This window comes from Lingula anatina, chromosome 3 (assembly GCF_051362555.1).
Source record: "Lingula anatina isolate TDL-2025a chromosome 3, LinAna3.0, whole genome shotgun sequence".
Lineage (NCBI taxonomy): Eukaryota > Metazoa > Brachiopoda > Lingulata > Lingulida > Lingulidae > Lingula > Lingula anatina.
In genome coordinates this window covers 14,890,310-14,906,692 of record NC_141769.1, presented here as the reverse complement: position 1 = coordinate 14,906,692, position 16,383 = coordinate 14,890,310, and the positions used below count along the sequence as shown (strand labels likewise).

Here is a 16,383-nt window from a genome sequence, read left to right as displayed (position 1 = left end):
AAACATTTAAATGAGCATTTATTGCAGTGACATGGAGCCTGTATCAAGTCAATATTTTAAAAAATAATATGTACATTGCAAAAAAATGTGTCTATTAGCTTCCCTTGAAAGTTCACGTTGGCTGCAAAATTACCCACTGTACAATTTGCACATCATTTAGAAATAGTAAACAGTTTATGCAGTATTGGAAATTTAATATATTTTAAAGGCTCTAACATGAGCATACAAAAAAATTATACATGAGGCGAGCATATCTCACAATCATGAGAATTTTACAGGGAGTCATTTTTTATAAAGATTACATGAATGTTTCATTCACACTGAAATGGGCTAAGTTGTAGAGAAAAAATCGGGTGTTTATATCAGGTAATAAAGAGGTAGCTTTGCTAGGCCTATATTATGCAATCTCTTTATCAGGACCTCACACCATTAAGTCATACCATAGACCACATATTAAGTGACAGACTGATGTGCAAACTTCCCTGCTTTTACCACTAAACTGACAGTTTTAAAATTTATCTAGGGCATTGCACATAACATGTGCCCAATACAAGTCTAAGTAAAATGAAAATGGAAATACAAAATTTTGACAAAAAAAAAAAATTGCTGTAAACTTGCATGCACATTATCATTCTTGAAAATAAATTTTAGTGCAATCTTTTGCTTAATGAGAACATTAAAACTTGTTTTTTGGCAGACCTGTTTACTGCCTGTCAAAGTTACAATCCTTTGGTGTTGTCATTTCTGCCACCGTTAAGTATTATGTAATGCTTTCTAGTATCTAATTTCTAAATGTGTGAATTGTGATAATTTTTAAAGTTGGCTCCAGTTGTGACTTAATAAAAAAATCATGGATTCTCACTGTAACTGATGCTCTAGTCCCTTACACCCTTCTCGCCTTTCTTTAAAAAATATTTTCAAATTGGTGAAAATGTAATTTTTGCCAACAAAAATATTTGACACTCATTCCATAGCATTCGTACATTTTTGCCTATGGGCATTGCATACATGGCAAACAAAATGGTTTACTTCTGTATGGAACCAGCGCATGTATACAACAGGTATTGCCTTTAATTTGCATTCCAACACAACAGCTTTTAACACTTTCAGATCACAGTTTCCAGGGGGATTACTCCCTTAGATAAAAACTACACTAGTGTTTCTTGTTCATCATTTCCGTCTTTAGCCAACATTTCCCAGTGGCGCCACCTTTCTTTTTGCCATTCTGCAGATCCTGGTGCAGGAACTGGCATCCCAGGTCCTGTTCCCATTGCCAGAGGGCGTTGTAAGGAAGAAGAGCCTGTGGAAAGATTACTTGAGCAACTGTCACTACGACTCCGGCTTTGGCTATGCTTCCTAGAGCCTCTGCCATAAGTTTCTTTTGGTGGCTCAAGGGTGTGAATGGGACTATTAGGGGGAGAATCTGAAAGCCAGCGTAGGCTATCTGGTGTGCTGGGGCTATTTGTTGCAGAGGAAGTACTCATGTAACTTAGCCTGCTCTCCTTGCGCTTACGATCTTCAGGAGAGTCTGCTTTAGAAACAGTCAGTTTAGGTGGCCTTATTGAGACCTGTTTGGCAATCTGACTGTCTGATTTTCCCCGAGTTATTGGTAACCTTTTGGAAGATGCAGCACCACTGCCCTCTGTTCTCCCTGTTCTAGAGTCTGCACTGCTGCCTCTCCTGTTGGAATATTCAGCAGGAAGGTGCAGTTGATCAGTCTGACTTGATTGTAAATATGTTTCACTACTTCTGTCTCTGCCTTGTGCATCTCTGTTTCTGCTTTGTTGTAGAGCCTTGGCCTCTCGAACAGTTCTTGGGCGGGTTGTGTACTCTGTGGTGTCTGTTCTCGAGGGTCGAGGAAGAGACGAAGTATCGCTATCTGTCACACTGACAGATGTATCTTGTTCTGGCTCAAAACTGAAAAATATTGCAGATGTTTTTAAAAAAGGTGTTACTTATGAAAACAGATACAACACTATAATTATCATTGCTGTAATCAAGACCCCTGAATGACTGTACAAAAAAGAGTACATTGCTTGATCATAAAGTATTTGACTACAGCAAAAACCTGAAAATAGAGTCTATAAATTTTGTCAGAAGAGGATTCTTCGATGAAGTAATATTTTTTCACTTTGAAATTTTATCAAATTTGAAAATGGGCCTCTATAATTTTGAAAAGTTTAGCAACTAATGTGGCTATGTGGGATTTATGTGGCATTTAAAAACACTAATTAATTTTTAAGTGTGACAAAAATTTAAGTTATTACAGTAACTGTAAAACAAAGTGGCAGATGCATCTTCCTTAAGCTTCCTTTTGAGGAAATTTTAAAAGGTTTTATTATTACCTTGGTGACATGGAGACAGTCTTTTTCAACCTCCCCCCCCCCCCCCCCCCCCCACACACAACACACACACACACACACACACGCACACACACACTTTCTGTCAGTGCTGTAGTTCAAAGCTCAGGGTATTGTGATTTTGCCATTGGATTAACATGAAGAGGCAGATGCAAAATATTATGTTACCTAAACTGTTCTCCAGCTTTCCTTTGCAGCAGGTAGTCCACTCCCTCTGGGTCCATGTCTGTCAATAATTTCATCACTTCATCCAACATTTCTGCAGGAACCTAAAAATGGGAAAATATGGCATCAGTTTTTTAAAACAATTTTGTTGCAATAATTGAGCAAGGTGAGTATTTCATTATTATTACTATTATTATTATTATTTTATTTTTAGTTTTTCGCACAATATTGTATTGAGTTGCATTAAATGTCAGCTTTGATTGATTTCAAGATCTATAACTGTATTTAATCAAGTTAAATGAATGATTGATATGAGCAACATTTTTATATTGTGTATTAATTTTTGCTTTTACAAAGACAACATAGTAGCATATACTTCAGTGCATGTGACTTTTGCACTTATTTTCCACAATGATGATACTTGGGATTGCCTTGTTAAGTACTTCATTTATAATGTTCTGCCTCATTTAGTTTTGTTGAATTGAGAGGCATCTCAGTTCTACAGTTTCTGGGCCCACAGTTGTATAAACAGCTCCTGCATCAATTCTCACACAGTGACGCACTATGCGGTAACAAAATTCAGACGCAAAATACTTTGAAGATAGATCTTGTGTGTTCAAGTTAGCAAAAAAATTTAGTCTCTGAGATATTTATTTTCTTTTTCCAGTCTTGTAGGTTTGTTGAGTGATAAGTGGGAGCAACTACAAGTGTGTTGACTGTGTTCCTTCATGGTGGTCTGACCATAATAAAACCCAGGTCCATTCTTACTTCCCAGGAAAAGACAGGTGTGTTCCCACATAAAAATAAAACCTGAGCAACTTAGGTCAGGATTAAATCCCTAAACTGGCTGCGCATGTATTAACCCATATCAGCAAGTCTGTCTAGATACACATATACCCTTGCTCTTCTTGTTCAAGCACATTTTCCACTGACTTGTGACTTCAGACACAGGTGATCCCAGTGTGAAGCAACCCGCCATTTAGCTTTGTAAAGTCTAGTACTGAATGGCTTAATGTAGATGCCCTGTCCTCCATTAACATTGGCTGGATATAAAGTGATTATATTTTACTTTTATATTTAGACTGTTTCCTAGTGATGTTTTGTACAGAGAAAAGCCTGTGAAATGAATCACTGATAAGTTGATTTGGCCAGATTTTCAGAATACAGAATTTCTGTCAAGAAATATTCTTTTCTTTAATATTCAATATGGAACAACAGTGGCCTGCAGAGCTGATTTCCCAATAGAGTTTTAAGCTTGGGTTGTCAGTGACAGGTTTTGTATGAACCAATCTTCAAGTCATAACTCTCCATTAGTGATATTTATTCGGAAAACCAAATTGTCCAGGAACTGGAGTGGAGGGTGTATAACACAGGCAGATTAAGTGCTTAAAAGTTTTTGGGATGCTTTGTATAATTCTTAATTAAGAAACCGATATCCTACTTTCCTTTCAATACTTCATGATGTCCCTACAACTGGAACACAATTAGGCTGGAGTTTGAAGTGTTTGGAGATGTGGACATTTGATCATTGGTTGCCTGATGCATGTGTGGATGTGTGCTTTAGCATGTACAATGTGTTTGTGCATGTACGCTTGCGTGATTGTGCTTTTATGTTTATGCTGTTGTGTAGATGCATATGTAGACTATCATTGGATCTCAACATGCTAAGGACAACATGTTTAAGACTTCTTTTGGAATTCTCTCTCTGTACCATGAATGTGTGTGTGTGTGTGTGTGTGCTCTTGTGCACGCATTCTAACCGAGGACACACACCCGCCCGAAACCCACTAACCGAGGACACACCTCCAACCGAGGACGTCCTCGGTTGACATAAGCAGTGGAATGCATAAAGGGGCCCATTTCAAGTTAGGTGGTGAAATTTGACGCTATTCTGAGCCAGTCCTCGGTTATGCTGTATAGCGCGGGCCAAATTCCCGCCACGAGTGTATCAGAAATACTGTCCAACTTTTTGTCTGAAATCGGGCTATACACATGCGTCCTCGGTTGTGCTGTTAAGGGCGGACCAAATTCCGCGTCCTCGGTTGTGCTGTAAAGGGCAGACTAAACTGAAACTAATGTTATATCTCAGATGTCTATATATTCAGTAAGTTCATATTTTTATGTACAGACACAGATGTGTCTGTACATATTGCCATCACCTGCGTCTGTCGTCGCCGTCGTCGCCGATGGCGATGCCGATGCCGATGGCGATGCCGTCGCCGTGCACTTTCACTGTAAACACGATAAGTGGAACACAGTTTTATTTTTTGGTTTTATATTTACAGAGCTGATGAATATTCATAAAACGCCGGTCAAGTTCGAAAATCAGCATGAACGGGCCATTATTGTAGAAGTTATGCTGTTTTATCACTTTTCAGCATATATGCAACCCTGTAAACACATTTTAAGGAAAACCGTTAGGCCTGTTGTCATGAAAGTCACAAGAGTAATCAATCTTACTAAAACGCAGGTCAGGTTCGAAAATCGGCATGATCGGGCCACTATTTTAGTAGTTATGCTGTTTTTTCCTTTTTTTCAGCATATGGGCAAAACTGTAAACACAATATAAGAAAAACCGATAGGCCAATTGTCATTAAACTCACAGGAGTGGTCAATCTTACTTAAACGCAGGTTGAGTTCTAAAATCAGCATAATCGGGCCATTATTTTAGAAGTTATGCTGTTTTTTCACATTTCCTCACATTCAATTCTTAGGCATGTTAACAGTCTTATTATTTTACTAATAAGATACATTAAAGTGTTTGTTTGACTTCCTGCATCTTTACAACATTGTGAGTTGATTATGTAAAAATGATGGTAAACTTGTTATCGTGTATTGTGTAATAAAGTGTCAAAAATGGAAATAAACTCATATCATTGCAGTTTGTCAGATTCAATCATTCACTATGTTCAGAATCTCAGAATGGAGGAAATTGGACATTTAACACTATTCTATTGATATTTTTCCCATCTCATCAATTATTTTAGTTGATCATATAAAAATTGCAGTAAACTGTTTATTTTGTTTTATGTTAAAAAAAGTGTTAAAAATGGAAATAAACCCATGTCAGAACAGTGCTGTCTTGTTTCACATTTCCTCAGATTCAATTCTTAGGCATGTTAACAGTCTCATTATTTAACTAATAAGACATGTAAAAGTGTTTGGTTGACATTTCCTGCATCTTTACAACATTATTAGTTGATTATGTAAAAATGATGGTAAACTTGTTATCGTGTATTGTGTAATAAAGTTTCAAAAATGGAAACAAACTCATATCATTGCAGTTTGTCAGATTCAATCATTCACTATGTTCAGAATCTCAGAATGGAGGAAATTGGACATTTAACACTGTTGTATTGATATTTTTCCCATCTCATCAATTTTCTTAGTTGATCATATAAAAATGGCAGTAAACTGTTAATTTTGTTTAATGTTTAAAAAATTGTTAAAAATGAAAAAAAAAAAAACATTTCAGAACAGTGCTGTCTTGTTTACATTTTGGCATTTTCAAGTTGTGACTTTGAAGTTCCATGGGCCTGAAGACCTTTGCTAGTCACATTTTCTGAATATCCATGATACTAATATTTTATTATTAAAAATTGATGGTCATTATGCTGTTAAACATTATGTAATATTGCATCAAAATTTGAAAAAAACCTATTTTGGGCACTGCTCCCATGATGACCATTTAAGAAAAACCATGTCACTTACTGTTCTCAAACAGTACAGTGAATATATATATATATATATATAGATGTGTCTGTACATATTGCCATCACCTGCGTCGTTGTCGCCGTCATCGCCGGGGCCGGCGCCGTGCACTTTCATTGTAAACACGATAAGTCGAAGGCAGTTTTACTTTTTGGCTTTATATTTACAGAGCTGATGAATATTCATAAAACGCAGGTCAAGTTCGAAAATCAGCATGATCGGGCCATTATTGTAGAAGTTATGCTTTTTTTTCACTTTTCAGCATATATGCAACACTGTAAACACATTCCAAGGAAAAGCGATAGGCCTGTTGTCATGAAACTCACAGGAGTAATCTATCTTACTAAAACGCAGGTCAAGTTTGAAAATCGGCATGATTAGGCCACTATTTTAGTAGTTATGCTTTTTTTCACTTTTCAGCATATATGCAACACTGTAAACACAATATACGAAAAACAGATAGGCCAATTGTCATTGAACTCACAGGAGTGGTCAATCCTGCTAAAACGCAGGTTGAGTTAAAAAATCAGCATAATCGGGCCATTATTTTAGAAGTTATGTTGTTTTTACACATTTCCTCAGATTCAATTCTTAGGCATGTTAACAGTTTCATTATTTAATAAATAAGATATGTGTTTGTTTGACATTTCCTGCATCTTTATAACATTGTTAGTTGATTATGTAAAAATGATGGTTAATTTGTTATCGTGTATTGTGTAATAAAGTTTCAAAAGTGGAAATAAACTCATATCATTGCAGTTTGTCAGATTCAATCATTCACTATGTTCAGAATCTCAGAATAGAAGAAATTGGACATTTAACACTGCTCTATTGATATTTTTTCCCATCTCATCAATTTTCTTAGTTGGATCATATAAAAATGGCAGTAAGCTGTTAATTTTGTTTTATGTTAAAAATTGTTAAAAATGGAAAAAAAAAAAACATTTCAGAACAGTGCTGTCTTGTTTACATTTTGGCATTTTCAAGTTGTGACTTTGAAGTTCAATGGGCCTGAAGACCTTTGCTAGTCACATTTTCTGAATATCCATGATACTAATATTTTATTATTAAAAATTGATGGTCATTATGCTGTTAAACATTATGTAATATTGCATCAAAATTTGAAAAAACCTACTTTGGGTACTGCTCCCATGTGACCATTTAAGAAAAACCATGTCACTTACTGTTCTCAAACAGTACAGTAAATATGTACAGAAGTTCGAAAATCAGCATGATCGGGCCATTATTGCCATCACCTGCATCTGTCTTCACCGTCAGTGCCGTCACCGCCATCACCGGCGCCTTGCACTTTCATTGTAAACACGATAAGTGGAAGGCAGTTTTACTTTTGGGCTTTATATTTACAGAGCTGATGAATATTCTTAAAATGCAGGTCGAGTTCGAAAATCAGCATGATCGGGCCATTATTGTAGAAGTTATGCTTTTTTTTTCACTTTTCAGCATATTTCACATATTGGCATTTTCAAGGTGTGACTTTGAAGTTCTACATGCTTGAAGACCCATGCTAGTCACATTTTCTGAAAATCCATGATACGTATATTTTATTATTAAAAATTGACGGTCATTATGCTGTTAACCAATATGTAATATTGCATCAGAATAGAAGAAAACAATTATGGGTGCTGCTGCCATGATGACCATTATGGGAAAACCATGTTACTTATGATTGCCAAATGTTCAAAAAAGAAATGCAGGACTAAAATGCAGCCTGGGTTGGAAAAGTAGTCTAATTGGCTTCTTTTTCTGGAAGTTATACATTTTCAAAGTGTGATCTTGAACTCCCATGGGCCTGAAGCCTTATGCTTTTTACACGTTTTACTTACATTGGTATTACCTGTTGAGCATAATTAAAATTTGATGTTGAATTTGCAGTTTAACATAATGTACTTTTGCATCAGAATTGACAGTAGCCTATTTTGTGCATAGTTATTTCCTGCTTTTTGTCTGTACATTTGACAGCTTTGCTGCCTTGTTAAACTAAAGGTCTTTTTTATCAAATTAAGCTCTCCTAGGCCGTTACGTAACTACATAACTATCATCGCACCTACATATTACGGCACGCTTCTTTATTAGTACAACTGACTTGGTGTGGTTTAAATAAAGAAGAACTGTCTGAATTTGTGGCTCACTCGGTAGATCTTAGGACCGACAATCTTTTGAGGGTGCAAGAATTACTCTGAAGTATCAAATAAACGTACCGGTACGTTAATTAATTTTCCAAATTTCTTCCCGCCGGTACGCTCCATTTTCACCCAGTACGCTTATTAATTTTTCAAAAATCTTCCACCCGGTATGTTTATTAAATACATATTGTACCGGTGGGAAATTACACAAGTACAAGTCACACTTTTTATTTTCTTAAATTGAAGTATAATGAGAAGAAAATTGAGATCTCAACTCATTACCGACTGTTCTACCAACAGCACTGGAAAGTAGGTCAAGCGGAAGTCGCTCTCTGAACACAACAGTACATGCGTCACCTGATTTTAGTTCCTATAAATAGACGTGCTTTCCCTTCAACAGTGACAACTACTCATGTACATCGATCGAATGATGCAATGTCGCAAGGTGATAGGATCATATTTATAGCTAAGGAGGTCATTTCAAGTGCAGCAAAGAAGTTGTGCCTGTTTTCAAACGTCAATTATTTCATGCCGATTTATGATTTAAACGATGTTAAATCACATTTCTATGTAAGATAAACCCTTAGGAGTTTACAGGTATGCAAAACGAACCTTATATCTGAGAATAAATTTACTATGAATAACGTCTCCGTATGGCTCTCGGAGGCGGCTTAGGTGCGACATATCTGGGTCTTCGGCCCCTGACGATTATGAAATTTAACTCATGGCAAATATATATATATATATATATATTAAGATAAATTATAATACTGAGTGAATTTTACCTGGTGAATTTTTTTTTTTTTACAATGATCAATAGCTAGCTTTTTTCTTTCTCTTCTTCTTCTTTACTTTTATTTATAATTATTTATTTCATTTTTTTTTTTTGGGGGGGGGGGGGGGGGGGAGTGGTGCAAAGGTTTTTTCCACCCAGTACTTTTATTCCATCTAGTACTTTTATTAAATTTCGAGATTTTTTACACCCAGTACTTTTATTCCATCAGTACTTTTATTAAATTTTGAGATTTTTTCCACCCAGTACTTTTATTCCATCAGTTCTTTTATTCGATACTTCAGAGTAAATGAAAAGGGTAAATGGATCGTCCGTAAACCCCCTTTACACTGGGGCGGCGTCCTTTGTGCGACCAAGAAACTGGCATCACTGTGGTCGTAGAAAGGAGGTACAAGCATTGCTTTGGTTGAAAAAAATGAATATTTGGTGATTGGCCAGTTGTCAGAAAGTTAAGTATTATAATTTTGTACTCTCAAATGGATCCGTACTACAGGACGCAGAAAGGACGCCGTCCAGTGTAAAGGGACCCTTAGCTAACTATGAATTAATCTACCCCTGACAGTTTGAAGAAGGCTATGACATTATGAAACATTTATTATTACATAATGGCTCTGCGAACTACAGTCACTTCTTTTCACCTGTAGATCTGACCTGTTTGTTATACACCTGGCTGCTAGAATAAATACTAAATCTAACAACTGAAGTGAAATTATATTTTGAATGGGCCCCTGTCGGTCCATGTCGCTAACACAGAGCACACATATTCATAAACACCGCATTTGCAAGAACCGCTTTGTGAAATAAAAAAAGAAAAAAAAAAGACGCCCCGACAATTACGCGTCCTGATATATAGGCCTACAGTTCGGATATGCACACGGCAAAAACGATTAAGGGACCGTTCCCAGATCCTATCGTACTAACTACGGATCGATCTCTCCCAGAAGGAATGCTATATAAATTGCAATCAACGTAATCAGTGTGATCTGGCCAATTTTACAAAGTTGCTGTTTTTCCCTTTTCTCAGCATAATATTATATGCGATGCAACATTTTAAAGAGAACCGATAGGTCTATTTTCATGAAACTCACAGAACTGATGAATATTAGTTAAACGCAGGTCAAGTTTGAAAATCTTCATAATGGGCTGCTTTTTTTTTCAGAAAATTTGCTGTTGTTTTTGCTTTTTTCAGCATACATGCAACACTGTAAACACAGTTCAAGGAGAAGCAATAGGTCTATTGTCATGAAACTCACAGAACTGATGATTATTAGTAAAAGGGTTGTCAAGATCAAAAATCGGCATATCCGGGCCATTTTTTGTCAAAAGTTATGCTGTTTTTTTTCTGCCATTTTCAGCATATAAGTAACACTGTAAGCACATTTCAGGGAGAACCGATAGGCCTGTTGTCATTAAACTCACAGGAGTGATCAATGTTACCAATATACAAATCAAGTTTGAAAATAGGATTGATTGGTTGAGTTTTGTGGAAGTTGTGCCTTGTTTTGATGTATATAAGTGGTTTTCCTCAGATTTGATTGTCAGGCACGTTGACAGTTTGGTTATTGAACTAACTAGATATGTAAATATGTTAGTGTTTGTCTGAAATTTTCTGCATCTTTACAACATTGCTAGTTGATTATATAAATATGACGGTAAACATGTTATCATGTACTGTGTAATACAGTGTCTCAAAATGGAGGCAATTGGGTGATTATTTTCAAAAGTTTTGCATTTTTTCTCCTCTTTTCATTGTACATGCAACACTGTTAACACATTTCAAGGAGAACCAATAGGCCCCTTTTCATAAAACTCACAGAACTGATGATTATAAGTAAAAGAATGGTCAAGATTGAAAATCAGCATGACCAGGCCCTTTTCTTTCAAATGTTATGCTGTTTTTTTTTTTTTTAGCTATAAAGAACACTGTAAGCATTTTTCAGGGAGAACCAATAAGCCTGTTTTCATGAAACTCAGAGAACTGATGATTATTAGTAAATTAAAAAGAATTATCAAGATTGAAAATCAGCATGACCAGGCCCTTTTCTTTCAAATGTTATGCTGGTTTTTTTTCAGCATATATGTAACACTGTAAGCACATTTCAAGGAGAACCAATAAGCCTGTTTTCATGAAACTCACAGAACTGATGATTATTAGTAAAAGAATGGTCAAGATTGAAAATCCGCATGCCCAGGCCCTTTTCTTTCAAATTTTATGCTGTTTTTTTTTTTTTTTTTTTTTTTTTTCAACATATATGTAACACTGTAAGCACATTTCAGGGAGAACCAATGACTTAAAGCCTGTTTTCATGAAACTCACGGAACTGATGATTATTAGTAAAAGCATATTAGTAACACTGTAAGCACATTTCAGGGAGAACCGATAGGCCTGTTGTCATTAAACTCACAAGAGTGATCAATGTTATCTATATACAAATCAAATTTAAAAATAAGATTGATTGGTTGAGTTTTGAGGGACTTCAGCTTTTATTTGTGTATAAGTGGTTTTCCTCAGATTTGATTGTCAGGCATGTAAACAGTCCACTATTGAATTAACTAGATATGTAAATATGTTAGTGTTTCTCTGAAATTGTCTGCATCTTTACAACATTGCTAGTTGATTATATAAATATGACGGTAAACATGTTATCATGTACTGTGTAATACAGTGTCTCAAAATGGAGGAAATGGGGTGATTATTTTCAAAAGTTTTGCATTTTTTTCTCCTTTTTTCAGTGTACATGCAACACTGTTAACATATTTCAAGGAGAACCAATAAGCCTGTTTTCATGAAACTCACAGAACTGATGATTATTAGTAAAAGAATGGTCAAGATTGAAAATCAGCAAGACCAGGCCCTTTTCTTTCAAATTTTATGCTGTTTTTTTTTTTTTTTTTCAACATATATGTAACACTGTAAGCACATTTCAGGGAGAACTAATAACTTAAAGCCTGTTTTCATGAAACTCACAGAACTGATGATTATTAGTAAAAGCATATTAGTAACACTGTAAGCACATTTCAGGGAGAACCGATAGGCCTGTTGTCATTAAACTCACAAGAGTGATCAATGTTATCTATATACAAATCAAATTTAAAAATAAGATTGATTGGTTGAGTTTTGAGGGACTTCAGCTTTTATTTGTATATAAGTGGTTTTCCTCAGATTTGATTGTCAGGCATGTAACAAGTCTCATTATTGAATTTACTAGATATGTAAAATGGGTTGTTTGACAATTTCTGCGTCTTGACAATATTGCTAGTTGATTATATAAAAATGGTGGTAAACCTGTTATCTTGTATTGTGTAAAAAAAGTGCCAAAATGGAAATGAACTCGTATCATTGTAGTTTGTCAGATTCAATCATTCACAATGTTCGGAATGGAGGAAATTGGACATTTAAACTTGTTATATTGATATTTTTGCCATCTCAACAATTTTCTTAGTTGATCATGTGAAATGGCAGTAAACTGTATTATTTTATGTAAAAAAGTTAAAAATGGAAAGAAACCCATTTCAGTACAGTGCTGTCTTGTATACATTTAGCATTTTCAAAGTATGACTTTGGAGTTCCATGAACCTGAAAACCTTTGCTAGTCACATTTTCTGAATATTCATGATACTAATATTTTATTATAAAAAATTGATGATCATTATGCTGTTAAGCATTATATAATATTGCATCAAATTGGAAGAAAGCACAATTTTGGGTGCTGCTGGCATGATGTCCTCAATTGTAAAATTGTGTACTGTGCAAGTCTGTATCCAATGGACGACACTTTGTGTTATCAAAATATAAAATTCATGATAATAAAAGAGTGCTAAATAGAAAATAAGCATTATGAAAATAAAATGTTTGAAAACGAATTTCTTTGGTCTTTTATTTAATTTCATCAGTATCCTTTCTTTTCCTAAATTAATTGATGTTTTATCTCATAATCTTCAATTCTAAAAAAGTGGCAAAGCCCAGCATTAAATATTGTATAACTGTTCATTTAATCATCACCACTGGTGTTATTTTGGAATTTACCTTAAATATGAAAGAATTTCATAAAAATGTGAATTGCTGCAAAGTAACGCTATATAAAATTTGCTTTGCATTAAAAGTACAATCATTATTACATGTAGATGCATGCATGTCCTCGGTTGTAATGTGTAGTGTCTGTCCGTGTGTGTGTCCCTGTGTGTCCTCGGTTAGAATGTAAAATTCTTGTCAGCAAAAAATTAGTTTTTATAAAAAATTAATTTATAACATTCATACTCGAATAGATTTTACCCTAAATTGAATGTTTTTATTTTGATTTAACCAAGGAATAAGATGTCCTCGGTTGTATGGTGTTGTGCTGATGTCCTCGGTTGGTACACATAGACAAGTATGTGTGTGTGTGTGTGTGTGTGTGCATGCACGAATGTGAGCATACATGTATGTATGTGACACAGAGAAGGAAAGAGAGAAAAACAACATGCACCAGAAACTTTGTGTATTGTTATGTCATGGTATGGCAGAACATAATAAAAACATCCATCACACAGTGTCAAAAAACCTTTGCCCACCATCTTCACAAAGTGTTAATAGTGCCCTTCTTTGACACCAGGGCCAGGGAGCTCTCAGTGTGTATAAACAGTATGGAGCCAAAGAGGAGCAACCCTGTCTGGATATGCTGCCAAATTCTCATTCTTGTCAGAGATGCAAGTCAGATAAAGTGCTCCAAGCTAGCTCTATCTTCATAAACCAGGCAGGTTATTTACCTTGATGTGACTGATAGTGTGAAGATGAAGCCTGCAAACTGTGCACATACACCATCAACAGGTTACACACCTACTTGAGACCTGACAGTTGATTTTGAAAAATCTGATTAAAAAATTCTGCTGTATTTTTAAGTTTCCAAAATTTGCATTAGATATCATTTATTTATTTATTTATTTATTTATTTATTTATTTATTTGGAGGGGTAACAATAATCTAATCAAATAAAATTTAGTGGCAGTTATCAACACCATAAGTAAATAATTCAGTACGATACTTCGAAGATGCAGTCCATTATGTAGGCCTGTTGCATTTCTTTTTACAATCCTTATCAAATATATAGCTTTAAAATGTCATACTAAGAAGTGATTCTGATGTAATATGGGAACCATCAGTCAGGTCGAGGATTTTATTGAAGGTTTTGCATGTAGTTGGATTTTTCTTATTTGAACATTATGCTTTTAAGCCATATGAACATCTAATGAAGTTAAGATGAAAGTCTCCCAGATTTATCTAGTGTTGTATTTATGCCCCCCGCCCCCCGACTCCCACACAGCATTTACTTTTTTCTGGATTTTCCTAGAAGGTCCACTTTCATCTCTGATAGAGGGAGGCTTCAGTGACTTCAATGCCCCCACCCCCACCCCCACCCTCACCCCAGCACCCCAACCCCCACACACAACCACACATACACACATATATCCATGTCAGAAAGCTAGACTTTCTGACTGTTAGACTAAATGATAAGAATATATCAATTTAAGCTTGCTTCAGATGTCTGCATACATTGCATGTAAAACAAGCAACCCAAGAAAGAAAGAATTTCTGGAGATGTTCCTTTAGTATTAGGTGTCTACTAAGTTCATTTCACTATTTCACCAGGTACATGTACATGTCTGCATGCTGTCTGTGAGCTGCCTTGATGTAAGGTAGACCTACTGGAGAAAAGGGCACTGGAAACTGCATTGTTTATTACCCTGTTAGTAACAGGGACCCTGGTATATAAATGGCTGCCTTGCCTTTTTGTCATGCTTAATGTTGAGCATTCTCTAATCAGTGCAAGGACTAAACATTTGGGGAAAATGAACCCTGGGTTCAATGAAAGTGTGGAAAGTTTGAATGCCAATTATGATGGATGAGTGGGAATGGCCACTCATATTACAAATTTGGGTGTCTCAAGGAGATGCTCTTTTCTGTTTGTTTAATTTGCCAATTTCTTGGTTGCACCAGTTTATCCTTGTTAGTTCTTGGAGTGCATGGCCTCTTTTACTTGAGAACCTTGGCACAGAGCAATGTATTGTAATAATGCCATTTTTTTGTCTGTGTCTTGAAAATCAATTAAATTTCAACACAATATTTTTTTTCTGGTCTACTTCGTTCAAATCTTTTTCAGCAAGACATTTTTTACTTGTTTTGAAGATGCTTTCTGTGGTTATATGCCAATGGCACTTAATTGAGCCATATTTTTCAGAAATTCTTGAAAAATAAACTGAGCAGAAGACTTATACTTGATATCAAACAAAATCTTTCTTGTTCAATAATTTCACCAGTTTTCATTTTTCATAATTAAGAAACAATCACCTAACCTGCTGCACATGGCTTTCAAACCTGCCAAAAGCAGAAGCCAAGAGTAAGATGACCTTGTCAGTACCCCCTGTTTTATCCTGTGTTAAAACTCAGTGGGGAGAAACCAGCTAGGTCCCTGTACTAGCTGAAACCAGCCTTTGGTATGACCCTGCCAGGGTCCAAAACCCTGACCTACATGTACCTCACTGTAAACAAGAGCTTTGCAATCTGTTCTTCAACATACCTCAAATATGTCCTGATGGTTCTCTATCATGTCCTTGACAACCTGATTGACCTCATCTCTCTCCTCCGCTCTCTCTGTTCTCTCCACTTGAAATTCTGATAAACCACTCTTAGCATTATGGAGAATGTTTGGTCCAAACAAGATAGCTAAGTTAAGGGAGTCCATCTTATTCCCTGGTAGCTGGAAATAAAAGAGCAGATGATTGTTAAATATGTAGCTTATTGGCCAAATTACTCCAACAAGACAAGCTGATAACAGTCATACCTAAACATACAAAAGACACTGTAGAAAAAGTAAATATTTTAACTTAAAAGAGGTTTACAACAACAAGAGACCTGTTGCTAGAATCTATATTTATATTACCATTGATTCATTCAGTGAACACATACAGCAACAACAGTGATAGCAACAGTACTCACCAACTGCCCACTTTCATCAACAGCATCTGTGGAATGTTGAGCAACTTTGGATAAGAACTTGACCAGTCTGAGCAGTGTGTCCCTATTTGGTCTAGGCAGCAATGACACAAGGCATCTCATGGCCTCTAACTGAGTCGGACGGTCTGTTATCCCTGAGCAATGGTAAAAATTAATGAAAATATTAGTAAAAATGCTGATGAAATTCAAAGTTTTATTTCACTGCAGCTGTAATTTTTG

General features: G+C 35.7%; 1 protein-coding gene and 1 long non-coding RNA gene across 3 annotated transcripts in view; one reads left to right on the top strand and one right to left on the bottom strand.

The window, feature by feature from the left end:
• Position 1: 1 nt before the first annotated feature.
• Positions 2–16,383, bottom strand: part of LOC106181300 (rho GTPase-activating protein 6) — a 48,737-nt gene continuing 32,355 nt past the window's right edge. For both annotated transcript variants that reach the window (XM_013565632.3, XM_013565631.3), the window contains 4 exons: positions 16,147–16,298; positions 15,728–15,907; positions 2,529–2,629; positions 2–1,917 (listed from right to left, as the gene is read on the bottom strand). In XM_013565632.3, coding sequence (XP_013421086.1) covers positions 1,149–1,917; positions 2,529–2,629; positions 15,728–15,907; positions 16,147–16,298 — 1,202 coding nt within the window. In that variant the 3' untranslated portion in view covers positions 2–1,148. The remainder of the gene's footprint in view (positions 1,918–2,528; positions 2,630–15,727; positions 15,908–16,146; positions 16,299–16,383) is intronic.
• On the top strand, positions 2,536–16,221 carry LOC147762949 (uncharacterized). The gene is made up of 3 exons (XR_015333534.1): positions 2,536–2,691; positions 3,193–3,310; positions 16,106–16,221. It is a non-coding gene; the product is annotated as an uncharacterized LOC147762949 (long non-coding RNA).